Source organism: Mauremys mutica, chromosome 20, assembly GCF_020497125.1.
Source record: "Mauremys mutica isolate MM-2020 ecotype Southern chromosome 20, ASM2049712v1, whole genome shotgun sequence".
Classification (NCBI taxonomy): domain Eukaryota; kingdom Metazoa; phylum Chordata; order Testudines; family Geoemydidae; genus Mauremys; species Mauremys mutica.
In genome coordinates this window covers 26,399,318-26,423,935 of record NC_059091.1, presented here as the reverse complement: position 1 = coordinate 26,423,935, position 24,618 = coordinate 26,399,318, and the positions used below count along the sequence as shown (strand labels likewise).

Genomic DNA, 24,618 nt, shown 5'->3' with positions numbered 1-24,618 from the left:
CCTTGCACATGATAGGTGAGATGGCCTGTCAATTACAATTGTTCCCTTTCCCTCCATCCTGGCCCCGCCCTCGCTCCCTCAGCCAATCAGCGACGCTCTTTCTGCATGAATGAAGGCCGTGGCCCCGCCCGCTCTCTTCGGATTGGCTCCCGCGTGGGGAGGGGGCGAGGCTAGAAGGGGGAGTCCGTGCTCAGGGAGTCACGTGAAGGGCTGGTCACATGATAGCAGGAGCTGCCGGCCAGGCGCAGGGTCCCGCGGCTGCAGGGGGAAGATGGGGCTGCTCGTGGGGCTGCTCCTGGGCGTGGGGCTGCTGGGGGCGGCCGCGGCCGGCTGCGGCTATGAGGTGAGGCGGGGGGGTGGGGCAGCAGGGTGGGTCTGGGGAAAAGGGGGAGGAGGGAGCGTGGAGGAGAATCGGGGGTCCTGGAGGGGGCTTCGGCTGAAGGGGCGGCGTTAGAGGGCTCTGGGGAAGTGGGGGGTGCGGGATAGGGGAGATCTCGGGGGGGGGGGAACCGGGAGGTGTTTCTGAGCGGTGGGGGAGCTTTGGCTGGAGAAGGGGGAGGTGAAGGAGTGAGAGGAGGGCCCAGATGCGCTGGAGGTTCTGAGACTGGGAGGTGAAAGAGGGGTTGGGGGTGGGGGGGGTGTTCTTGTGTTTTGGGGGAGCTTGTGAGCCATGGTGGGGAAGGCAGGACAGTCCAGAGTTTAGATAGCGTATAAGTGGCCGCATCTGACCACCCCCCCCCCGACACACGCACCCAGTTCTGGGCCGTGGTGGGGAGCTGGGGGCTCAAAGCAATGCTTAGTCCCAGTAGCAGGTAACTGGCCTTCTCGAGGGTCACCCCCCACCCCTTCTGAGTTCAGTTAAACAGGGAGCACTGAACGCATGAGCTTGGGTAGAGCCCTAGCAGTGGGGGCGTTAGCGGGTTAATACTGTGCAGTTTGGTGCCTTTGTCTGTTTCTGCATTTTTGTTTCTCTTCCTTTCCTCCCCCATCTCCCTAGACTATCACTTCCTCTTGTGGGATGATTATTACGATAATTAGCCACCTCCCATTGTGAGCTCTGCAAAGCTGAGCATCTTGGCCAGGGTGACATCTTTCCATTTTACAGCCGGGGAGCCTGTGGCTCAAGGTTGGGGACAGCAGAACCCAGCTCTAACCTGCTCTAACCACTAGACACCACTCTCCCTACCAAGCTGGGGATCAAACCCCAGATTCCTGACTTCTAGCCACCAACCTGGCCTCCCTCCCAGAGCTGGGGCTAGAACCCAAGAGTCCTGACTCCCCGGCGAGGTACCCTGGTCTACACTGAACTCTTAGATTGACCTAGCTCTGTCGCTCGGGGCTGTGAAAAAGTTAGTGCCATGAGCACTGGACTTAGGCCAACCTAACCCCGGCGTAGATACAGCTAGAATCCTTCTGTCAAGCTAGCTGCTGACTCTCAGAGAAGTGAATTAACTACATCGATGGAAAAAACTCCTTCAGTCTGCTGTTGGCATGTGATTTATTGTTCAGTAGCTGTTTGTCCAAAGCCCTGGAGAATCTAGTGCAGGGAGCAGTCCAGCTCTGAGCAGGGGGCTGTGAAGAAGACAATTGCCTCTTTCCACCTCTAGCATCTTCTCTTAGCTACATTGAGCAATATCCATTCAGATCGGTATCTCCTAGCTACAGGATATTGGCCCCAAGAGCCCTTTCAATGGGGTTTGTTCGTGCGGCCTTCCCCTCCAGTTCGCAGCATGTCTGGTTCTTTCTCTCATAGTCCTGCCCGGCCACTAAAGCAGACATGCTGAATGTCCACTTGATCCCTCACACGCACAACGACGTGGGCTGGCTGAAAACAGTGGATCAGTATTTTTATGGAGGTATGTGGCGGAGATGGCACGCAAGGAGCGGGAGGGAGGGTTTCCATGCACCGGAGCTGCTGCTGTCCGACTCAGTGGGTTAATCCCTGTCTCTTACCTCGAGCTCGCCATCAGTACATCTCAAAGCACTTGACAAAGGAGGTCAGTATTGTCATCCCCATTTTATAGGTAGGGAAACTGAGGCACAGAGCAAGGAGATTTGCCCAAGGTCACCAGTAGGCCAGTGGCAGAGCCAGGAATTATAGACTGGCTCTCCTGTGTCCCAGAAAACACACACACCCTGGATCTCGTTTCCTCAAACACTAAGCCAGCTGGCCCACGCAGCGGGATCAAATCTGAAGGCCAGTGTCGCTATCTGATCCCTGTTTCTGCTGAGTTTAGAGCTGGCTGTGACCCTGCATGAGTCTAAGATGAGGGAGGGCTCTTTTCTGTGGCAAGGTGTGGGCAGGGGAGGAAGCGCTGCTCAGAGATGCACTATCTTAACCTCATCAGCATACTGACTTCCTCTGCTGCAAATGGAGGTAGAGAGCCCCTCCCAACCCTGGCCCTGCTGTAGGGACCTGCTCCAGGCTTGGGGAAAGCTTCCACTTCGCTTCCCTGCCAGATGCTGGATAAAGTCTGTGTCACCTGCCAGAATATTTCATGGCAGTTCACAGGCACTCACAGACTAAGCATCCTAGCTTCACGGGGCAGTTAGGGAAAAGGACTTGCCTGTAGTCACACAGTGAATCTGAGTGGGGATTAGAACCCAGGAGTCCCGAAAGCCCCACTCCGCTTTAACCCCTAGACCCTGCTCCCTCTCCAGACCTGGAAATAGAACCCAGAAGTCCTGAATTCCAGGCTCCACCACCCTTGTGCTCTAACGACTAGACCCCACTCCTCTCCCAGAAGCCAGGAATCTAGCTGCCCCCAACCCAATCATTAGCTCATGCTTCCTCAGAGCGTTTTGTATCAGTCCTTGCCAGGCCAAGGAACATGCTGAACCTTTGTCATTCCCCCGCTGTTCTCCCCTGGCCATAATAAGCCCGTGGTCTTACTCACCTGGATATTAACGTCACCTTTTAGAGGCCGTGTCTCACGTGGGCGGCTTTTCCATGACATCAGTCAAGGCCAGCACATAGTTAGTGGAAACATTAATGCCTTTGGAGCGTCTTATCTCTCAGGCCATAGAGAGAGCCTTTCCAGCACGGGCGTGACTTAAGCAGAAGCCTAGGTCATGGGGCCTTTCGACAGGGGGGGTGGGGGGGACGGACGGACTGGCTGACTCAGTGGGTGGGGAATGGGCCATGGGGTGGGGGCTGGCTGGTTGATGGGTGAGACTCCAGGGGGCGCTGTGCGTGCAAGCTGATCTCACCCTGATGCTGTCCCTGTTTGGAGGGGGGGGGGGAAACGACAGATTTTGAACTGCAGGAGGTGCTTGGAGGAGAGGCAGGGGGTGCAGAGCAGTTATTGGGAGGGGTGTTTATCCCTGCTTTGGAGAGACAGAAAGATCTGAGATTCCTGGGGGTCCTGCCATGGCCAGGGGGGATCCAGCCCTCTGGAGGGGCACTGTGGGCATTGTGGCAAAGTGGGGGATCCTGCCCTCCTGGGGGGTACTGTGGCTGGGTCGGGGGGACCTGGCTCCACTGCTGTCCCTGCTCTGTGGGTCCCTCGATGTCTCTGCTCACCCCCATGCCTTCCCTCCGCAGCGCGCAACGACATCCAGCATGCTGGCGTGCAGTACATCCTGGACTCTGTCATCCCCCAGCTCCTGGCTGACCCCACTAAGCGCTTTATCTACGTCGAGGTGGCCTTCTTCTACCGCTGGTGGCGGCTGCAGGCGGAGTCCATGCGGCAGGCGGTGAGGCAGCTGGTCAGCGAGGGTAAGGGATCCCGCGCTGGCCGGCCAGTCGGGCGCTGCTCTTGCGGCAGAAGGCGGTGTGACCTGCACTGCTGGGCCTGGTGATGTCCCCCACCCGCTCATACAGAGGGTGTCTGCATAGGTGGGACAGATGGGGAGAGACAGACACGCTCACAGGGATTCTTTGCCTCAGTTCGGGGGGTGTGTGTGTTTCTCTCTCCCTGGCTATATGTTGTGCAGGCCCGTGCGTGTGAAAGACACACGCCCAGATAATATGCCTGGGTCAATCAGTGGGTGATCGTGGTGTGATGGGTTCGGTCACAGAGACCCCCTTGGGACTGTCACCTGATGTGCTGAAGTTATCTCTGAGCCTGTTTTCCCTGCCAGCCTGGGACTTCAGGACCCTGCCTTGTTGAGCCAGACACTCTAGCCTGCTGCAAACACAGACACAGGTCCATGCCCCCAAAGCTGCAGACTTTAACCAAAAACTGCTCAGCAGGTCACCTATCTCCAGCACCCAGATACCAACTCCCAAGGGGATCCAAACCCCAAATAAATCCGTTTTACTCTGTATAAAGCGTATACAGGGTAAACTCATACATTGTCCGCCCTCTGTACCACTGATAGAGAGAGATGCCCAGCTCTCTGCTCCCCCAGGTACTCACCACTTACTCTGGGTTTAATAATAAACACAAGTGATTTTTATTACGTATAAAAAGTAGGATTTCAGTGGTTCCAGATAATAACAGACAGAACAAAGTAAGTTACCAAGCAAAACAAAAACACCCAAGTCTAAGCCGAATACATTAAGAAAGTGATTTCAGGTAAATCTCACCCTCAGAAATGTTCCAAGAAGCTTCTTTCACAGACTCGACCCCTTCCTAGTCTGGGCCCGATCCTTTCCCCTGGTCCAGCCGGGTGAAAAGCCGGGGCTGTCTCTTTTATAGCTTTGGCACAAGGCGGGAGTCCTTTGTCTCTCTGGGTCCCCGCTCCTCCGTCTAAATGGAAAAGCCCCAGGTTTAAGGTGGATTCCAGTATCATGTGACACGGTCGCCTGTCACTGTATGACCTCATTCTTCTGACACACAGGGGCAGGCGTGCTGGGAAACCATTTACAACCAATTGTCCTGGCCAAGATTCTAAACCACCATTAATGGCCCACCTTTGCATAATTACATAGGCCCTCAGAGTTCTACTTTATGTTCCTAGTTTCAGATACAAGAAGGAGACATTCCTACAAACAGGATGACCACACTCAGCAGATTGTAAACTTTGTAACGATACCTTACAAGAGACCTTAGCATATTCCAGTTACATCATAGTCACACCTATAAAGATATTATTATAAAGCATATGGAGCGCAGTGTCACTATAGGCCCACGGCCCGTGTGTGTGACTCGCCCAGATAATATGCCTGGGTCATTCAGTGAGCGTGCAAGGCCTGACACACAACAAACCAGCCAGACTCCCTGTGTGTGTGCGAGCACGTTAGATCCCTGCATTGGCCTGTACTGTATGCGCCTGTGCCCATCCCAGGGTGTGGGTCTCGCTCTCCCACACTGACCCTTTGCCTGTACTGGTGGGTACCTCGCAACACACACGCACAGAGGGAGCAAATGTCGGGGGGGTGTCTCTGTCACACACACACGCATGTGGGGCGTTTGCTTGGGTCATCTTGTGTCTCTCACACAACTTGATTCAGGTCTTTATTGGCACGGTGTAAAAAAGCAGATCACAGACACTCCTCACTATGGCTGCGGGTAGCCCACACGCGTGGGTGTGTGTGTCTGACACACACACACACACACACACACACACACACACACACACACTGTTTATGTGGATCAGTTGGCCTGTGCCATCTTCTGTCCATGCTGGCCCACCCCCTCAGAAGGTCCCTGGCTTCTCTCCTTCCCTGGCGCTGCCAGGCAGCTGCAGTCCCCAGCGGTGCCCGGTCTCCCCGCTCGCCTGGCGCTGAGGGCGACCCGCCCCCTTTCCCTCCCCGCAGGACGGCTGGAATTTATCAATGGCGGCTGGTGCATGAACGATGAGGCGGCCACCCACTACAACGCCATGATCGACCAGATGACGCTGGGGCTGCGCTTCCTACAGGAGACCTTCGGGGAGTGTGGCCGGCCCCGCGCCGCCTGGCACATCGACCCCTTCGGCCACTCCCGAGAGCAGGCCTCCCTCTTCGCCCAGGTGAGGTCCTCTGGGGGGGGGGCCTAGAACTGCCCCCCCACAGGCAGGGACTTCGGAGGCCAAGGGGTAGCCTGCTGGGGACAGCGTGTGTCACTCTCCATCAGCAGGTCTCAAAGTGCTTTGTGCAGGTCAGGAGCATTATCCCCACTTTCCAGGTGGGGAAACCGAGGCACGAGGCCCAAGGTCACCCAGCAGGCCCGTGGTAGAGCTGGGAATAGAATCCGGGTCTCCCGAGTCCCTGTCCAGCGCTCTAGCCGCAAGGCCATGCTGCTGCCTCAGCGTTTGCTGGCTCTCTGAGGCTGTTGGCATTGACACCCCCTCCCCCCCGGTGTCCTTTCCAGATGGGCTTTGACGGCTTCTTTTTCGGCCGCCTGGATTACCAGGACAAAGCCAGCCGGGAGCAGCTGCGGGAGATGGAGCAGATCTGGAGAGCGAGCGCCAGCCTGCAGCCACCCAGCGCCGACCTCTTCACCGGTGAGCTGGGGTGGGGGTGCTGGCAAGTCTTCTCGGGACGTTCCAAGTCCCAATTTTGTGGGGGTGGGGCACCTGTGCCACAGACAGACGGTGCCACGCACCAATGGGCAGCCAGGGTTGGCAGGTGGGTGGGCTCCATGGGGTGGGGGGTGTATGTGGGGGGTGACTCATGGTTGAGGGGGAGGCAGTGGCAGAAGCAGGAAGGCTGCCCCAGGCCGACCCACCTGATGGGATCTGAGGTGTCCAGCTGGGGGCCTGGGATGGCGGGGAGGAGAGGGGCTGGCCTGGGGGTCCCTTTTTTGTACTTCAGAGGTGGCACCCCTAGTGTGGGGCAGAGATGGGGTGCCTGGCCTGCACTCCTGGCTGGATGCAGTCTGATCTCCCCCCCCACCCCTCGGGGTCTGGATTTCACTCTCCCCCTCCCTCCCTGGTGTTTGCACCCCTGTAGGCCAGTTCCTTTTGCCCGGGGGGAGCCTCCCGGGGCGGAGCCGCCCATGGAACCAGGCTCTGTGCTGGCCCCCGACACCCGCATCATCCCTCACATCACTGGCTGGATCGTGCCCAGGTGCCCATGCCCCACGGTGATCTTGTTCCCCCCCGTCCACCCAGGTGTCCTCCCCAACGGCTACAATCCGCCCCTGTCCCTCTGCTGGGACCAGTTCTGCTCCGACAGCCCCATCGTGGACGATGCGAGTGATGAGAACAACGTCAACAGCCTGGTGGGGTATTTCCTGGAAACGGCGGCTGCCCAGGTGAGAGCTGGGAGGGGACCCTCTGCAGCCAGCTGGCCTTATGTCGAGGGGTTAGAGTGAAGGGCTGGGAGCCAGGACCCCTGGGCTCTATTTCTGGCCCTGGGAGGGGAGTGGGGTGGAGTGGCTAGAGCAGGGGGCTGGAAGTCAGGATTCTTGGGTTCGATTCCTGCCTGAGCTCGGAAAAGTTACTGGGACGCTCAGCTGTTCGTGGCCGACTCTTGCGATTGGCTGGCGCTTAGAGGCTGCCTGGAGATTGGGGCGGGATTTATAAGCCGGGTGGGGAATTGCTGGTCCATGGGAGAAAGTCACAAGTGTCATTTCCTAGCCAGAGAGGCGCTGTAGTAGGGACCCTTTCGGGGGACGAGTTTCTTGGCTCCATTGTTGGCATCAGCACTGCGTGGCCGGACGCCGGTTCTGTCCCTGGTGCCTGTGCTAGGGAATAACGGCCCAGCCGCGGGATGGGATTGCCTCAGGGACAGCTCCAGCCCCCGTGACACACGGCCAGTCTCTGTCCAGCCGCAATACGCAGCTGAATATTTGGGACCAGTCCCCATTTTCCTCCTCCGCCCCAAGATCGCACTGGGGGAGCCTCCTTGGGGGACTCTCCAGGCGTTTTCCATCCTTCGCTCCGGTGACGGGTGTGTCAGCCCAGTGCCCCGGGACTCCTGCCCCGCAGCTCCCTGCTAGAGCAGGTCAGAAACGCGTCAAAATGACTTTTCCGCCAAACGCCCGTTTTGCAAAACCAGAATTTCCTGCAGGGGAAAAAATATGTCAGTTTTGCCGAAACAATTTTGACCTTCCCCGTGGGGAAAGCGGAACCGCCGGCTGCCTGCCAGGCTCTCGCCACGGGGCCGCCTTAGCCCGGGGTCTGGGTACCGAGCGGGGGTGTCTCTGAGTGGGGAGCTTGAAGTGTCGCCTTCCGTCGTCTCCTTGCAGGCCAAGCACTACCGCACCAACCACATCGTCATGACGATGGGCTCGGATTTCCAGTACGAGAACGCCAACCTGTGGTACAAGAACATGGACAAGCTCATCAAACACGTCAACACGCAGGTAACGGGGGTCAGGAGCCCCTGGGGGGGGGAGGGATTCCCCCCCGGGGACTGCAGGTGGGGGGGTTAGGAGCCCCTGGGGGGGGCGCAGGGATTTCCCCCCCAGGGACTGCAGGTGGGGGGGTTAGGAGCCCCTGGGGGGGGGTGCAGGGATTTCCCCCCCGGGGACTGCAGGTGGGGGGGTCAGGAACCCCTGGGGGGTGGTGCAGGGATTTCCCCCCCCGGGGACTGCAGGTGGGGGGGGTCAGGAGCCCCTGGGGGGTGGTGCAGGGATTTCCCCCCCCCCCGGGGACTGCAGGTGTGGGGGGTCAGGAGCCCCTTGCTGGGCAGGGCTCCCCCTGTCAGGTGGGGACCCGCCTGGGATGCATGCTGGGCCGGGAGAGGGTTGGGCTCCCACTTCCTGACCCACAGGCCGAGCCCCCGGGGGCAGCCACGTGGCCCAGGCAGGAGGCCCGTTGCACTCGGCGGGGCCCTGCTGTGATTGGGCAATGGCCGGGCTCGAACGTGGGTCCTTGGGCTCTGGGAGCGGCAGGCTGCAGCAGCCTCCTTACCCCGACTGGCCACTAGGGGACGACAGAGCCCACCCGGCGCGATCGCCAGACCCGCTCCCTCCACCCCCTTGTGTCTCTTCCAGCAACTCAACGGGAGCCAGGTTCACGTGCTCTACTCCACCCCCACCTGCTACCTGTGGGAACTCTTCAAAGCCAACCTGTCGTGGTGAGCGCCGGGGCCGGGTGGGGCTGGCGGGAACCCGCCTGGGGTGGCCTGCGGTGTCCCGCCCCCACCATGCTAGGGCGGAGAGGGTGGGCTTGCAAGCCCCTGGTGCGTCCCCTTTGGAGGGGTAATGATGGAGCCCCCCCTGCTTCCTGCAGTACAGCGCCCCCTAGTGCCGCATTGGGGTCAGCACCACCTGGGAGAGCAGAGCGCCCCCTGCCGAGCCCCCTGCCCTGCTCCCTGCAGCACAGCGCCCCCTAGTGCAGCATTGGGGTCAGCACCACCTGGGAGAGCAGAGCGCCCCCTGCTGAGCCCCCTGCTCTGCTCCCTGCAGCACAGCGCCCCCTAGTGCCGCATTGGGGTCAGCACCACCTGGGAGAGCAGAGCTCCCCTTGCTGAGCCCCCATCCTGCTCCCTGCAGCACAGCGCCCCCTAGTGCCGCATTGGGGTCAGCACTGACTGGGAGGGCAGAGCGCCCCCTGCTTAGCCCCCACCCTGCTCCCTGCAGCACAGCGCCCCCTAGTGCCACACTGGAGTATATAAACGAGCACATCTCTCACTAGTTTCTTCCATGCCATTATAACCCTCCTCTCTGTTCCTCAGGCACTGGGAGTGGCTGGTGCTGGGTGCAGGGGCTGAGCTGTGGGACTGACTGGCTGGCTACCCTCCTGTGGCCAGGCAGGGTGGTGTGGATTGAGGAGGGGGGAGGGAGTAGGTCCGGGTCTTCTGGACCCATGAGTTGCAGAGGGGACCCTCTTTGGTGTCGCGCAGGTCCCTCAAATACGACGATTTCTTCCCTTACGCTGACGGGCCGCACCAGTTCTGGACAGGCTACTTCACCAGCCGGCCGGCTTTCAAGCGCTACGAGCGACTGAGCAACAACTTCCTACAGGTGGGGAAGTTTTCCAGGTGGGGGCAGGGAGTCTGGGATCCCACTCACGTCCCTGTGACCTGCTGCCTGTTGGTCTTCCCAGCACCCTGTCCTGAGCAGGACAGAGAGGGGGTCTGAGCCTAGGAGGCCGGACTCCAGGATTCTGTCCCCAGCTCTGGGAGGGAAGTGGGGTCTAGTGGTTAGAACAGAGGGGCTGCAAGCCAGGACTCCTGGGTTCTCTCCCCAGCTCTGGGAGGGAAGTGGGGTCTAGCGGTTAGAACAGAGGGCCAAGGAGCCAGGGTTCAATCTCTGGCTCTGTGCGACTTTGGGCAGGTTCCATCCCCTCTCCATGCCTCAGTTTCCCTTTCTATGAAATGGGAGTGGCAAGTCATAAGAACATAAGAATGGCCGTACCGGGACAGACCAAATGTCCATCTAGCCCAGTATCCTGTCTACCGACAGTGGCCAATGCCAGGTGCCCCAGAGGGAGTGAACCTAACAGGCAATGATCAAGTGATCTCTCTCCTACCATCCATCTCCATCCTCTGCCGAACAGAGGCTAGGGACACCATTCCTTACCCAGCCTGGCTAATAGCCATTTATGGACTTAGCCACCATGAATGTATCCAGTCCCCTTTTAAACATTGTTATAGTCCAGCCTTCACGTCCCTCCTGGAGGGTTACCGGATGTGGATACATGTTCTCTCATCACTGTTCCCCTTCCCCCCCTCCGCAGGTTTGCAACCAGTTGGAAGCCTTGGCCGGTCCGGTGGCGAGGACGGGCCCCTACGGGGAAGGAGACAGCACCGTGCTCCGTACGTGAGCCGCTGAGCCATGAATCGCCCCGTTATCGGGATTTCCCCCCAAACTTATCCTGTCCCCTGCAGCCACTAGGGGGAGACAGAACAAAGGAACAGCTCCTATCGCAGCCAGCAGAGGGCAGTGCTGCCTTCTCCATTCACAGACGTCCGGCAATGTGGCCCAGTGCTGCAGGGATTGGAGGCTCTGGCTCTGGCAGGGGAGTGGTGTCTAGTGGTTAGAGCAGGGGCTGGTGTCAGGACTCCTGGGTTCTACTCCTGTCTGTGTGGCCTTAGCCAAGTTGCCAAGTTGATGCTGGAGTTTGGGGGCCGGAGGGAGTCTTCAGGCCAGACACGGGAGATGCAGGCCCAGCCCCCTCTTGGAGAGGTTGGGTTTGGGGGGGCTATCTGGCCCCACAATCCCCCTTTCCCTGCCCCCCGCATCGTCCCACCCGGCGGGTTTGGCGCAGCTCCCTGTTCTGCCCCTGACGCCCCGGCTCCCCCACAGGCCGGGCCATGGCAGTGGCCCAGCATCACGACGCCGTCAGTGGGACGGAGAAGCAGCATGTGGCTAATGACTACGCCAAGCGCCTGGCTGCCGGCTGGGATGCTTGCCAGGTATGTGCCCTGCCTCCTTGGCACCCTGTTCCCCTCCAGAGATCCCGGAACCTGACTCTGCCTCCTCTAGTCCCCCTGCAGTGAGCATCCGAGGCAGGATGGCCCAGGGAAAAGGCAGCCTGCGGGGGTGTTGGAGTAGCCAAGGGCCTGCTATGGCCCCACCCCAGAGGTGGCTGCATCTCAGTGCCGGGCAAGGGGATTTAAAGGGGACCCCCCCAATAACTCCCTATTCTCCTCAGCAAGAGGTCTCCCTGGTGATGCTTTGCTGCACAGCGCCCCCTAGGACCACCCAGGGCGTTGGGGTCCATGCTGGCTCCAAGGGGAGAGCGCCCCCTAGTGCCGCCCCAGGGAATTGGGGCCACCACTGACCGTGAGAAGAGAGTGCGCCACCCTGTTCCCTGCAGGACAGTGCCCCCCTAGTGCCGCCCTCGGGCATTGGGGTCCATGCTGGTCCCAAGGGGAGAGCTCCCCTGCAGCACAGCGCCCCCTCGTGCCACTCCAAGGAATTGGGAACAAGCGCTGACCATGAGGGGAGCATTCCCCACCCTGATCCCTGCAGCACCCCCTAGTGCAGGGGCTCTCTCAATAAATTTCTTGGTGGCCTCAGAGTGCACTCTTGCTGGTGGCCATACTGACACTTTTTTCCTAAAATTATTTATTTTTCCTCAAGTTAACAAAGTAACATGCGTATGCAGACACCCAAATCACTGTAATTTGTTTATGTAAGGTTTTGGTGGGGTTTGCCCTGCCCTTCCACCACCGTGCCCCTCCTCGCCCCCCCCGCCTGCCGCTGGCTTGCTGCGCCCCTCCTCAGTCCCCTGCCGCTGCTCGCCTCCTCGCTCCCCTGCCAGACACTCCCCTGCCAGACACTCCCCTGTCCGCCATGAGACCCACCGCTTGCTGCTGGCTCACCGCTCGCCTCCTCCCCTTGCTCCTTCAGCGTTGTGTCCCTCACCTGCGTCTCCAGAGAGGCGGTGCAGGGCGGCGCATCCAGGAGCAACAAGGAGGAAGGGGAGGGGGCTGATGGTCCCGTCCCCCCCATCACTGCCCAGGAAACTGCTGTGGGTCAGCACTGACTGTGAGGGGAGAGCGCCCCCATCCTGCTCCCAGCAGCACAGCGCCCCCCCCCCCCCGGAATGCATGTGTGTGGGGGTGAATCTCTCGTCTCTCACCTGATGGGAGGCATCTCTCCTCTTTGCAGATCCTGGTCAGTAACGCTCTGGCCAGCATCAGCGGCAACAAGGAGAACTTCATCTATTGCAACTATCTCAATATCAGCGTGTGCCCGCTGACCGAATCCGCCAGCACCGTAAGGACCTTGTTGTTGTATAAGGCGCGGGAGGGGAGCCGGGCCGGGGAGCCAGCTCCAGCAGCCCAAGAACGCAGGTCGCTGGAGGAGATTGGCCCTTACCTTGTCGCTGTAGGACGGCTTTTTCTCCTCTCTGGGCTCACCCAGTGAATAGCACCCGCTCTCTCTGGCTGGCGGTGGGGAGGGTCAGGTGGGCGTCCCGCTAATCTGGGTCTGTCTGTCCAGTTCATGGTGATCCTCTACAACCCGCTGGGACGGCGTGTGAGCTGGAACGTCCGGCTGCCGGTGAAGGGAGCCGCGTATTCGGTGACGGATCCCAACGGCCAGACGGTGCCGAATGAGGTAGGGCCAGAGCGTCTTCCTTCTTGGCTCTTTCTCTCCTTCCTGCGGCTGCACGCTTGACCTGTTTCCATCCCTCCCTGTGTCGTGGGCCTGCAGGGGATTCAGTTTTTAGCTGGGATTGGGCTCTGGCATCTCCTAGCAAAAGGAGGATCTGTTGGCGGCAGCAGTAGTGCAGCTCGTATAGGCTCTGCATGCTGCCACCACTAGAGGGCGGTATGATTGTATGTGCTCGAAGCAGGTCTGATTGCATCCTCTAGGGGGCGATGGGGCCCATACATACTTGGTCCCGGGCAATAATGTGCTCTCAAGCTGGCACCGCTCCCTGCGCCTGGCAAATGGGCTGCACGGGACCGACAGGCGTTAACCTGACACCAGGGAAAGCGCCAGGGGCTGCGTAATGAGCACAAGGCATCACCTGGTTTTTAAATCTCACTAGAAAGCCAGGTGCCCCCTAGCACCACACGGGGGCATTGGGGTCGGTGCCCCCTACTGAGCTCCTACTCCATAGCGCCCCCTAGCGGCCAGCACTGATCCCAAGTGCCGAGTGGCCCCTCCTGAGCTCCCACCCCTCTCTCTGCAGCGCAGCGCCTCCTAGCATCACTCTGTGGCATTGGGGCCAGCACTGACGTGAGGGGAGAATGCTGAGGAGCTGACAGCAGCCGTCTCCCATCCACGTTCTAACCAAGTCCGGCTCCGCTGAACTTGCGAGCTCCCTGCATCCGTCCTGTGGTGTCCCCATGCGGCACAATCTCTGGTCAGACCCTCCCGACGGGGCCTCAGACGGTTTTTCTTTCTGTTTCCAGGTTGTCCCCGTCTCAAACTTCACCCGGGCGGTGAGACGAGACCGGGGAGACGCCACCCATGAGTTGATCTTCCCAGCCTCGGCCCCGCCCCTGGGCTACAGCTCCTACACCGTCTCGAAAACGGCCAGCAGGGACCTGCGCTCCAGGCTGGCCAAGCGGATCCGGGAGCAGGCCCAGCCCCGGGTGGACGCCTGGTCCCCCAGGGAGATCCAGAATGAGGTACTGTCCTGAGCGAGGGTGCAGCCTGGGCCGTTTCACTTCCTACGGCAAGGGAGCAGCCAGCCCTTTTAGGGCAGGGACTGTCTCTGTTCTTATCTGTCCACCTCTAGCTGGTACATGCCTGGGGCTCTGAGGTGCTACCGTAATACACCTAATGTACAGCGCCCAGCACCATCACGGGGGCTCCAAGGTGCTACCGTAATATACCTAATGATATTGTACAGCGCCTAGCGCAATAGGCTTCTAGGGAGGGGGAAGAACTATTGAAGCTAAAGGATAATGTTGCCCAAGAACAAAGGGAGACAAACGGGCCAGGAATCAGCGCAGGCTGGCAATGAGAAGCGGGTTTCTAACTATCTGAGGCAGGAGGGTCTGGAACAACCTCCAATAGGAGCAGTGGGAGGTAAACAACCTAACGAGCTTTAGGATGGCCCTTGATTCGTTTCTGAACCGGGGGATCTGACCGGGTGGGGACTGGACTGTGGTAATCGGAGGTGGAGGAAGGAGGGGCCCTGCGGCGGGTTGTCCCCTGGGTCATGGTCTATTGATGTTCTCGCCTTCTTCCCCACAGCACCTCCGGGTTCTGTTCGACCCGGTCACTGGGCTCCTGATGGAGATTCAGAACCTGGACAAAAGCATCTCGCTGCCTGTGTCTCAGAACTTCTTCTGGTCAGTGAGCTGGGGGGAGTTGGGACACCTGGGTTCTATCCCCGCCTCTGGGGAGGGAGTGCTCTCTAGCGGGTAGAGCAGTGGGGCTGGGGATCAGGACTCCTGAGTTCTGTTCCCAGCTCTGTCATTGACTCACATTTGAGCACGAGTGAATACCTTCCTTCCCAATCCCTCTGTGCCTCAGTTTCCCCATCTGTAAAACAGGGTAATAACCAGCTCCCCGGAGCGGGAGTTCGATCCCTTGGCCAGTGCAGGAGCGCTGTGTGTGTAGGGGGATGGGGGAGGGGTTCTCCCTGGCGTGGCGTTGGGGCTCATGGGGCTCTGGGCAGTTGATTGGACCGTCTCTCACCCCCCTCTTCCCCCACCCAAGGTACAACGCCAGCATTGGGAATGACGACAGTGCCCAGGCCTCCGGGGCATATATCTTCAGGCCCAACCGCTCCGAGCCCCTCCGTGTGGCTGGGCGAGCCCACACGTACTTGGTGAAGGTAGGTGGCGGGAGCATCCCCGGTGTGGGAACCTCCAGGGGGCTGGGCGTGGGAGCCGAAGTCTCTTGTCTTCGATTCCCTTATGCCACTAGCCCTGAGCTAGCGGGGAGGGGAGTGGGGTCTAGCGGTTAGAGCAGGGGGGTGGCTGGGAGCCAGGATGCCTGGGTTCTATTCCCACGTCTGGCTGGGGGACTGGAGTCTGCTGGGTTAGATCAGAGCTGCTAGCTCTTGGGTAAGACTTAAAACTAAGGTCCCATCTGCTAATGACCATTGAAGATCCCCTGGCATGTTCCTTGACCTTACCGCGGTGTCTCAATCAAAGCTAACCCTCTTCAGGATCCTTCAATCACACCTCGTTACACTTCCAACTGAATCCAGGATCCTTTCCTTACTCTGCTCCAATATTGTGTGGAGGTGCTGTGGGCTGCTAACACCCCACCCCAGAGTCAGCTGCATTTCAGCATCTGGTGAGGGATCCTGCTATAAACCATGTCTCCCCCCCGCCCCAACCCAGAAGTGGCTGCAAGGTAGTGCTTGGCGAGGGGATCCTTGCACACACGTCTCTCTCTCTCTCTCTCTGGTCCAGAACAAGCTGGTGCAGGAGGTTTACCAGAACTTCTCTTCGTGGTGCTCGCAGGTGGTGCGGCTCTATGCCGGGCAGGCCTATGTGGAGCTTGAGTGGACGGTGGGGCCCATCCCTATAGAGTGAGTGTGGGAAATGGAAGGGTTTTGCCACAGGAAACTGCCTGTAAAATGAAGAAATTTCAACTTGGAGGGGCTGCTGCTGTGCTCCATGGGAGTTGTAGTTTTGGTGCCTCATTCTCCCATTTTCCTGTGGGGGCTGGGCTCCCTGGGTGGACTACATCTCCCATGGTGCATCACACTTCTCCTCTTGGGGGTGGGGGCTGCCCTAATGCACCATGGGAGTTGTAGTTCAAATTCCTCATGTTGCCATTCTCTCTGGTTTGGGCTCCCTGGTTGGACTACATTTCCTGTGATGCAGCACAGCCTCCCCTGTTGGGGGCAGGAGGTGGTGCATTATGGGAGTCCCTGGCCCTGATGCCGCATGGGAGATGTAGTCTGACCAGGAGTCAGGTTTATAAAGTGGGAGGCACTGCAGCAGCGTTGCCAAATGCAACTATGTGAGAGTTTTGACGGAACATCAAGGGGAGCCCCTCCCCCCACCTTTCCCATGGACGCAGCTGAGATGGAAAATGTCGGACCAGCCCCAGACAATGTGGCACGGGAGGGGGAATCCGTGTGCTGCCAGACCCCACGTCTGACCCTGCTGTACCCTCTGCCGCAGCGACGGGCTGGGCAAGGAGATCATCAGCCGTTTCGAGACGTCCCTGCAGACGGACGGACGCTTCTACACAGACTCCAACGGGCGGGAGATTCTGGAGCGGAGGTACAGGGTGGCGAGACATTGGGAGTGGGGTGATCCTTCCTGGGCAGGGGAGGGGATGATTCCAGGGTGGAGTCAGGACTCCTGGGTTCCATTCCCATGTCTTCCATTGAATTACCGAGTCCCTTCTCCCCTTGGGGGGGAAAAAAGGGCTGTGTCTTAATAAACGTCCAGGCCTTAATTATTGTTCGAGGTCCCTGAATGGAGGGCCCTGCGTGAGCTACTCCAACGAGCCCTGGACGTCCCCCTTTCCTGGCTAGCTGTCAGCCTCCCCCGGGGGTGTCAGACGCAGACTGTGCAGCATGTGGGGTACCCCAGGGCTCGGTATAGGGAACAGTCCGTTCCCCGGTTGGGCTGGGAGCCTTGTCGCTTGGGATCTGCCCAGAGCCCTGGACTGCACAGCCCAAACCGGCCCTACCCCCCCAGATTGGGGGCAGGGGAGAGCTGGCCGACACGGGGCTTAACGGGGCTCTGATGCTCACGGCAGGCGGGATTATCGAGCCACGTGGAACCTGAGCCAGACGGAGCCGGTGGCTGGGAACTACTATCCTGTTAACAGTCGCATCTATATCAAGGTACAAGGGCCACTGGGGCCCCCTGTCGACATTTCGCTGGGTCCCCTCCCCATTGCTGCAGAGTGTGGGTGAGAGGCGGGGATTCCTCTCCATGGAGACACAGAGATGGTCCAGTGGGTAGCGACACTCGCCTGGGTCTTCAGTTCTTGGCTCTGCTGACGACTCCCCTGTGGGAGCTTGTGAGGTCATGCCCTTGTGCCTCAGTTTCCCCATAGATAAAACAGGGATCATAGCACTGCCCTGTCTGCACAGGGACGGGGTGGGGGAGAAAATGCACTAAAGATGGCGAGGGCTTGATTCCTACAGCAGCAGGTGCCAAATATGGACAAGATCCTGGAGGGGGAGGCGTTGCAGACACCAGTGCTGGCCAGCAGGTGGTGCTGCTGGCCCCTCGTTCCCCTGCCCCCAGATCCGCTCTGGCCCATGCAGCGGCTCGAGGAGAGGCAGAGATGAGTGTGACGGGTGGCCATCCCTGGGGTGCAGTTTGGGCACGCACACCCACCCACCCACCCACCGTTATCCCCCAACACGACAGCAGGTGGTGCCACACACTGAGACTGAGCTACGTGATACTCCTGAGGGCATTCGGCACCAAAAAATTAACAATTCTGCACACCCTATTTTAAAATTCTATAACATTTATTTGTTAAATAAATGTGGAAGCTCCAGCTTGGCCTCGGGGAGCACCACCCACTGGCTACACCGAGGTGGGAGATCACCCTCGAGAGACAGACTCAGGGGTGAGGCTGCACACAACCCTGCCGCAGCGCAGGGGCCCGGCCTGCCCCAGGGATCCCGATGTGGGTTCAGAGGGTTCTGTGTGGGGCAATCTGGGTGCAGGCAGCTCAGTGGGGGATCCGGGTGTGTGGGGGATCTGGATGCACACGTGCTCGTTGGGTGGTTTGAAATGGGTGTGAGGGGGATAGAGCTCGGCAGAGGGTCTGGGTGTGGGGGTCTCGGTGGGGTCCAGATGCTGGGGGAGTGGGTCGCAGTGGAGCGGGGAGCCAGGTGCAGCTGGTTGGGGCTTGGTGGGATGGGGATCCGGGTTCAGGTGGCTTGTCAGGATGGTGCAGGGTGGAGTGAGGGTGTGTCTGAGTGTGGGGGGTGAGGTTCGACGGGAGGGTATGAGGGGGTCTGGCTGCACGGGGGCGTTGGATAGATGGGGGAATCAGCTCCATGTACAGGGATCCCTCTCGTGCAGCTGAGGAGAAATAGGTGCAGGGGAGAGGGGTCTTTGCAGAGTTTCCTGCTGGCGGGGGAGGAATCTGGGCGTGGGTCTGACCCAGCTCCAGATGCTGTGTAGGGGAAGAGGAAGTCCTGTCCTCCCCAGCCCAGCTGGGACTAGCAGCTGAGCCTGGCGCAGGGTAGGAGCCACCAGCTGGGTCTTCTCCAGTCCTGCCCCCCTGTCCCACAGTGATTTACCTCTTTGCTGGCTGCCGTGGGCCCCTGAAACATACTGCTGGGGAGGGTCACATGACCACGCTGGTGGCTTCTCTTTGCTTCCCCATTAAAAAGTCATTTTTTCTGCGGGGAAGCAAAAAAATCTGCAGGGGACATAAATTCTGCACTTGCGCAGTGGTGCAGAATTTCCCCAAGAGTAAGGTTCCATGAGTGCAAACATCAGACACCACCCAATTTCCCAGCTCCCCAGGCACGCACCCTCCACTGAAGAATAAACCCAAAATTACATGGTCCTGCACTGCACAGTGATCTGTATAATGTAAGCTCATAAATAGTTAACCTCTCCCTCAGTGTGGAGAGGAATATGCCACTAGCTTGTGTTAACTAAGCTGAGATTTCTCCCTGGACGGTTCACTCCAAGGCACACTGGGTTAGATAAAGCAAAAGACAAGTTTATTAACTACAAAGAGAGATTTTAAGTGATAGCGAAACAGATTCCGTAGTAAATAAACAAACCTGTAAACGAAGCCTCAAATGACAGATTGGATATGAATTCGCAATCTCAGCCTGGCTGCTGATACAACCAGGCCACCAGATTTCCATCCCAGGCTAGAAATCCCTTAAGCCTGTGTCCAGCACTACCCCCCGTTCAGTCTTTGTTCCTCACGCGTTTCCAGGAGTTATGATGTGGGGAGGGAGGCCCCTAGATGCCATCACACCCCACCTTATGTAGCTTTAACATAGGGTGGGAACCCTTTGTTCCAAAACCAGTTCCCACCCAGTTTGTGGAAAGCTACAGGTACCCAACATGGAGTCCGGTATCACATGGTCTGGTCTCCTGCCCTCGCTGGGCCATAGCAGCCGTTACTTACAGGCTGGTTGAAATGTTTACAGGAAGGCCAAACTCTTTCCGAGACCATCAGCCCTGTCTAGCTTCTTCACCGCTCTACCTGAAAGGCTGGCTGGGGGTGTCACCGGGGCTGTGTCTACACTGGACTTTCATCGGCAAAACTTTTGTCAGCCAGGGCTGCGAAAAAAACCACTCCTGCCCCCCGAACAACAAATGTTTTGCTGAGGAAAAGTGCTGGTGTGAACAGCTTTGGGGGTAGGAGCGTTCGCCTGCCAACACAGCTACCGCCGCTTGTTGGGGGTGGAAGATTTTTGTCGGCGGGAGAGCTCTCTCCTGCCAACAACCAGCAGCTACGCTGTGTGCCTTTTAGCAGCATGGCTGGGTCGCTCAAAGGTGCGTAGTGTAGACGTAACCTCAGACTAAGCGCCTCTGAAATACACCCAGCCAGTATTTATAACTTCAGATACAAACATGATACATGCATCCAAAGGGGCTAATTGTATTCAGCAAATTGGCACTGTTCCAATGACACCTCACATGACCCATCTTGTGCAGAATGCAGCATAATTATATATGGAAATATCACTATGAGGAATCTGGAGTGTGGTGTCGCAGGAGGTGCCACTGCAGACGCACACGGGGGAGGCTGTTCCAGAAGGAAGAAATGCAGCCCCACCTGCTACTCTCAATTCCCCCCCAAGTGCTCACTGCCTAGACCCCCGTCTGCTCCCCCTGCACTGACATCTGACCCCCTCACAGGGCCGGCTTTAGGCCGATTCCCCCGATTCGGGCCCCACACCTAGTGGCAGGGGCCCCGCGTGCCCTGGCCGAGAATCCCGTTTTAATTTTTACTCAGCCGGCAGCGCTCCGGGTCTGGCGGCACTTCGATGGTGGGTTCTTCAGTGCTGGCGAAGACCCAGAGCGAGTGAAGGACCCGCCGCCGAAGACTCGGAGCGCCGCCCCGTGGGGACAAGCCCCATGTCTTCTGAAAGCCAGCCCTGCCCCCTTAGCCCCGGGGCCGGGAAATGCAGTGCAGGCAGGCACAAGGGGATGGAAGAGCAGAGAGGGGGGAGGCAGGGGGGCTGCTCCCATTGCCACCTGCTGGAGGGAGCGGAGGAGGCTGGTGAGTGACCCTCCCCGGCAGGGCCTCGCCCGCTCTGTTAGCTCTGGGCTCCCTCTTCTCTCTAGAACAAGAAGTTCCAGCTGACGGTGCTGACGGATCGCTCGCAGGGGGGCAGCAGCGTGGCGGATGGCTCCATGGAGCTCATGGTGAGAGATGGGGGCGGGGGGGAAGCCTGCCCTGAGCTCCTCCCTCCCACACTCCCCCCTTGCAGAGGTGGATGGGGTTTCATGGGAGGGGGGGTTGGAGTCCACCCTAACACCACCACCATCCTCTGTTCTGGGCCTGTGTGTATCCTCCCTATCCTGAAGAAGCAGGACTGCACCAGTGCAGCATGCAGAGCCCAGGGCTGGCCAGCAGGGGGCGCTCCAGCCTTGCACCAGTGCAGCGTGCAGAGCCCAGGGCTGGCCAGCAGGGGATGCTCCAGCCTTGCACCACTGCAGCATGCAGAGCCTAGGGCTGCACCAGCAGGGGGCACTCCAGCCTTGCACCAGTGCAGCATGCAGAGCCCAGGCTGGCCAGCAGGGGGCACTCCAGCCTTGCACCAGTGCAGCATGCAGAGCCCAGGCTGGCCAGCAGGGGGCGCTCCAGCCTTGCACCAGTGCAGCATGCAGAGCCCAAGCTGGCCAGCAGGGGGCACTCCAGCCTTGCACCAGTGCAGCATGCAGAGCCCAGGCTGGCCAGCAGAGGGCACTCCAGCCTTGCACCAGTGCAGCATGCAGAGCCCAGGGCTGGCCAGCAGGGGGCGCTCCCAGCCCAGCAGCTGCTCTGACATTCCCTCCCTGCGGCTAGGTGCATCGGCGGCTGCTCTATGATGACAACCGCGGGGTGGGGGAGCCCCTGCTGGAGCCTGGGGTCTACAACGACGGCCTGGTGGTGCGGGGCCGGCACCTCATCTTCCTGGACACGGTGGAGTCTTCGGCTTATCAGCACCGGCTGCAGGCCCAGCAGGAATTCATGGCGCCCCAGCTGGTCCTGGCCCCGGGCGGGGGCCCTTCCTTCCACCGGGGGCAGCGCAGCCTCAAGCAGGTGCCTGGGGAGGCTTTGTGTGTTAGGGAGGGGGACTGAGAGTCGCTGGTTTGAATCCTGCCAGGGGCTGCGTGTTCCCCACTGCCTCACCCACTTGTGAACTGAGTGTGGGGGGCTCAGCCCTGCTTGACCCAGATTCACCTCCTAAGTCACCTGGGCTGGATAAGGAAGAAAATCCTTGTCTTTCTGGTTGCCGAACCTCTCCCCTTCTCCCAGTCCTCCAGCTCCTGCCCCCTCCCCAGCCCAGTGCCAGCTGAACTATAGATTAACCCCATCATGGCCAAGCACCCCCCATGTGGAGTAGGTGCCTCCTCCTCTCTGCTCATTAGGTTAAATTCAGGCAGGAACATTGCTGGGGGCAAAATCCCTTTGGGGGAAGCTTTGTGGGGGGTGGGGCACAACTTCAGTTTTTTCCCTGGGAAAATTTCAGATGGGGGAGGAGTGTTTGCCCTCTTCTGGCCAGGACTGAGGGTTAAGTCAGCGTTATTTAAATATACCTGGATTTTAAACTCCTCTCTTCCACTCCCCCCCCCTGCTTTGCTGAGTTGGCAGTAGCTTGTTAAATCTCCGTGCCCGCCCCCCTCTACTCCAGGGACCTGTTTTCAATCTGTGCTGCCTGGAAGGGACTGTGCAGTGTTGTCTAGTGGGTAGCACACTGGGTATTGCTCTGCTAGTGCCCTGGGGCAAGTCCCTGCCCCCCCCATGCCTCAGTTTTCCCATCTGTAAAATGGGGCTAATGAGCTTGACCTCTGTAAAGTGCTTTGAGAGCTGCAGGTGAAAAGGGATAGAGCTGATGGCCCTGTGCCCTGCACAGGGGATGGGGGACACGACCCCCTTCCACAAATGGGGTTATGCCCCCTGTGAAACCTGCGCTGGGGTGACTCGCTCGTGAACAGCAGCCGGGCTGATCACCAGCTGTTCTGTCCAAGCTGATCTTCAAAAGAGAACGGAGGGCTCAGGTAAACAGTGGTTGTGACAAGGCAACTGCTCTCTGCTGAAAGCAGGGCTCCCCCTGTACCCGCCTTCCCTCAGCGGTAGGGGGACACTGCTGCATGCTGGGAGCCCCAGGCCAGGCCCTGGAGGAGAAGGGTAGCGGGTTGTATCCACCCTGCACTGCCCTGCAGGCACCGGGGCAGCCTGGGGCACTGAAATAGTTCAGGGTTGGGTGGTGACTTTTCTAGTTTGCTGAAACTTTCCCTTGGGTGGCGCCGTTCTGGCAGCCTGACGCCGCGTCTCCCCTTCCTCCCCAGTTCTCTGCTCTGAAGCAAGAGCTTCCCCCCTCCGTCCATCTCCTGACGCTGGCCCAGTGGGACCCCAGCTCCGTCCTCATCCGCCTGGAGCACCAGTTTGAGAGAGGGGAGAGCGCCAACGGCTCCCAGCCCATCACTGTCGACCTGCTGGTAGGTACCCGGCAGCCAGCAGGGGGGCCTGGGCTGCAGCGTAGGGACTTGCTGAGCCACTGGCCTAGAGGATTTTTCATCTAACGCACTTGACGGGCTCAGACTCCCTTGCCTGGTGCTGAGATGCAGCCACCTCTGGGGTGGATCTTAGCATCACCCCAGTACACAAAGGAGCCTTGTGAAAACAGCTGCCCTGTCCCACACCGCCGCTGGCTGCACATCCACACAGGGAAAGGGATCCTTAGACACGAGGTGCAGCAGCTATAGGGCTGTTTGATGTAGGGGGTCCCTCACCCACTTGCTGCTAACCCCCCCCCTCCCCCCCAAGAGGTGAATGCTGCTGTCTCCACAGGGCTCCCAGTCCTGGCACTGAAATGCAGCCAGCTCTGGGGTGGAGCACGAATTCTGAGGACAGCCAGCACAGAACCCTGTTTTCACACCCGACTGGGGGAGTCTCCTGTGTAGGGGTGGGGAGCTGCTGCTGCTGCCTACTCACCTGCAGGTCTGGGGGGTCCAGCAGGGGGCAGGGTTCACCTGAGGAAGTTGCTGACCATGTCTCTCTCCCCCCACCCCCCAGCACCTGTTCTCCTCCTTCACCATCACCTCCCTGCAGGAGATGAACCTGGTGGCCAACCAGAAGCGAGAGGCCATGAAGCGGCTCAGCTGGAGGCCAGCCACAGGTGGGTCCCGTCCCCCCCAGCACTAGAGCATGGAGCAGTGTCCAGCAGCCCTGATGCTGCCCCCCCCCACCCCCACACACACACAGCACAGCCAGCGCCTGCCTCCTTACCTAGGGGAGGGTGGGCAGCTGCCACATTGGCTCCAGCTGGGGTGGGCCCCTCAGCTGTTCTCAGGGCCTGGGGGGGCTCACAGACACAGGGGAGGGTTGTGTCCCCCCCTCCCATGGAAAAGCTGGCAGCCCCTAGGCCCAGGGCCCCCCAGCTGCTGCCCCCTGGGCCCTTAACCCCCCGGCTTCCTCTCCCAGGTGCAGCGAGGCGCCAGCCCTACCCTCCGCTTGACCCGCTGGGAGTCACGCTGCAGCCCATGGAGATCCGCACCTTCCTGGCCACCATCCAGTACACGGGCCCCAGTGGGGGCCAGGCCGAGCTGTAAGGGGAGCCAGCCCCCTACCTCCGTCCCAGGATCAAGCCGCCCATGTGGAGCCCTGAACTGCTGCCCCCCTATTCCATCAGGTGGGGCCCTGCCCACCTGAGAACTGGACTTGGGGGGGGGGGCATATCCTGGCTGCTGGGAGGCTTGGAAGAGACTTGCCTTGAAAAGCCACCCAGCCAGAGTGAAACTTGCACCTGCCAGGCCCTGCTTTAAGGCAGTGCCAGCTTTGGGGGGGAAGGGGGCAGAGTCCAGCCCCCCTATAACTCCTCAGCACAGCCTCTGATTTCTACCCACCTGCCCCTTTAGCCTGAGGCTGGGGTAGTGGGGGTGTAAGTGCCACTGTTAATAAACAAGGACCTCAGTCTAGGTGTTCACGGCAGAGTCATGCTCGGGGGATGCAGGCGGAGGGGACACCCCCCGGGCAGAGGCAGAGCTGTGCGTAGAACCCAGGAGTCCCACCTCCCCCCCACCTGCCTGATCAATTGCCTGTGGGGAAACTGAGGCAGAGCAGCTCCACCATCCTGCCTAGAGTCCAGCCAGGCAGGGAAGAAGAGTTGCCAGGCTGGGGGGCTCAGGGCACAGCCCCGCCCTCCCCTTGGTGCCACTTTGGGAAGCGGTGGAGGGGGGGCTGAGCTCCCCACTGTCCCCGCACAGAAGCATCACGCGTGGCTCTGGGCTTGTACGTAAAAAGGAGAGGCCCTTGTTTTAATGGCCGGCCG

General features: G+C 59.6%; 1 protein-coding gene across 1 annotated transcript; it reads left to right on the top strand.

The window, feature by feature from the left end:
- The first annotated feature begins 234 nt into the window (after nucleotides 1–234).
- On the top strand, nucleotides 235–24,607 carry LOC123353696 (lysosomal alpha-mannosidase-like). Its single transcript, XM_044995038.1, has 24 exons — nucleotides 235–343; nucleotides 1,754–1,856; nucleotides 3,545–3,718; nucleotides 5,705–5,898; nucleotides 6,240–6,372; nucleotides 6,982–7,124; nucleotides 8,061–8,177; nucleotides 8,811–8,893; nucleotides 9,662–9,782; nucleotides 10,498–10,576; nucleotides 11,067–11,176; nucleotides 12,378–12,485; nucleotides 12,711–12,827; nucleotides 13,631–13,849; nucleotides 14,421–14,518; nucleotides 14,889–15,006; nucleotides 15,593–15,711; nucleotides 16,313–16,414; nucleotides 16,899–16,986; nucleotides 20,426–20,506; nucleotides 21,150–21,386; nucleotides 22,637–22,786; nucleotides 23,364–23,466; nucleotides 23,772–24,607. The coding sequence occupies exons 1-24, from the start codon at nucleotides 272–274 to the stop codon at nucleotides 23,897–23,899; spliced, it is 2,997 nt and encodes a 998-aa protein (XP_044850973.1). The 5' UTR covers nucleotides 235–271; the 3' UTR covers nucleotides 23,900–24,607.
- The last annotated feature ends 11 nt before the right edge of the window (nucleotides 24,608–24,618 follow it).

Coding starts and splice junctions, on each gene's coding strand:
- LOC123353696 (XM_044995038.1), top strand. CDS start 272: ATGGGGCTGCTCGTGGGGCTGCTCCTGGGCGTGGGGCTGCTGGGGGCG. Junction 8,894..9,661: donor TTCAAAGCCAACCTGTCGTG/GTGAGCGCCGGG, acceptor GGTGTCGCGCAG/GTCCCTCAAATACGACGATT. Junction 14,519..14,888: donor GTGTCTCAGAACTTCTTCTG/GTCAGTGAGCTG, acceptor CCCCCACCCAAG/GTACAACGCCAGCATTGGGA.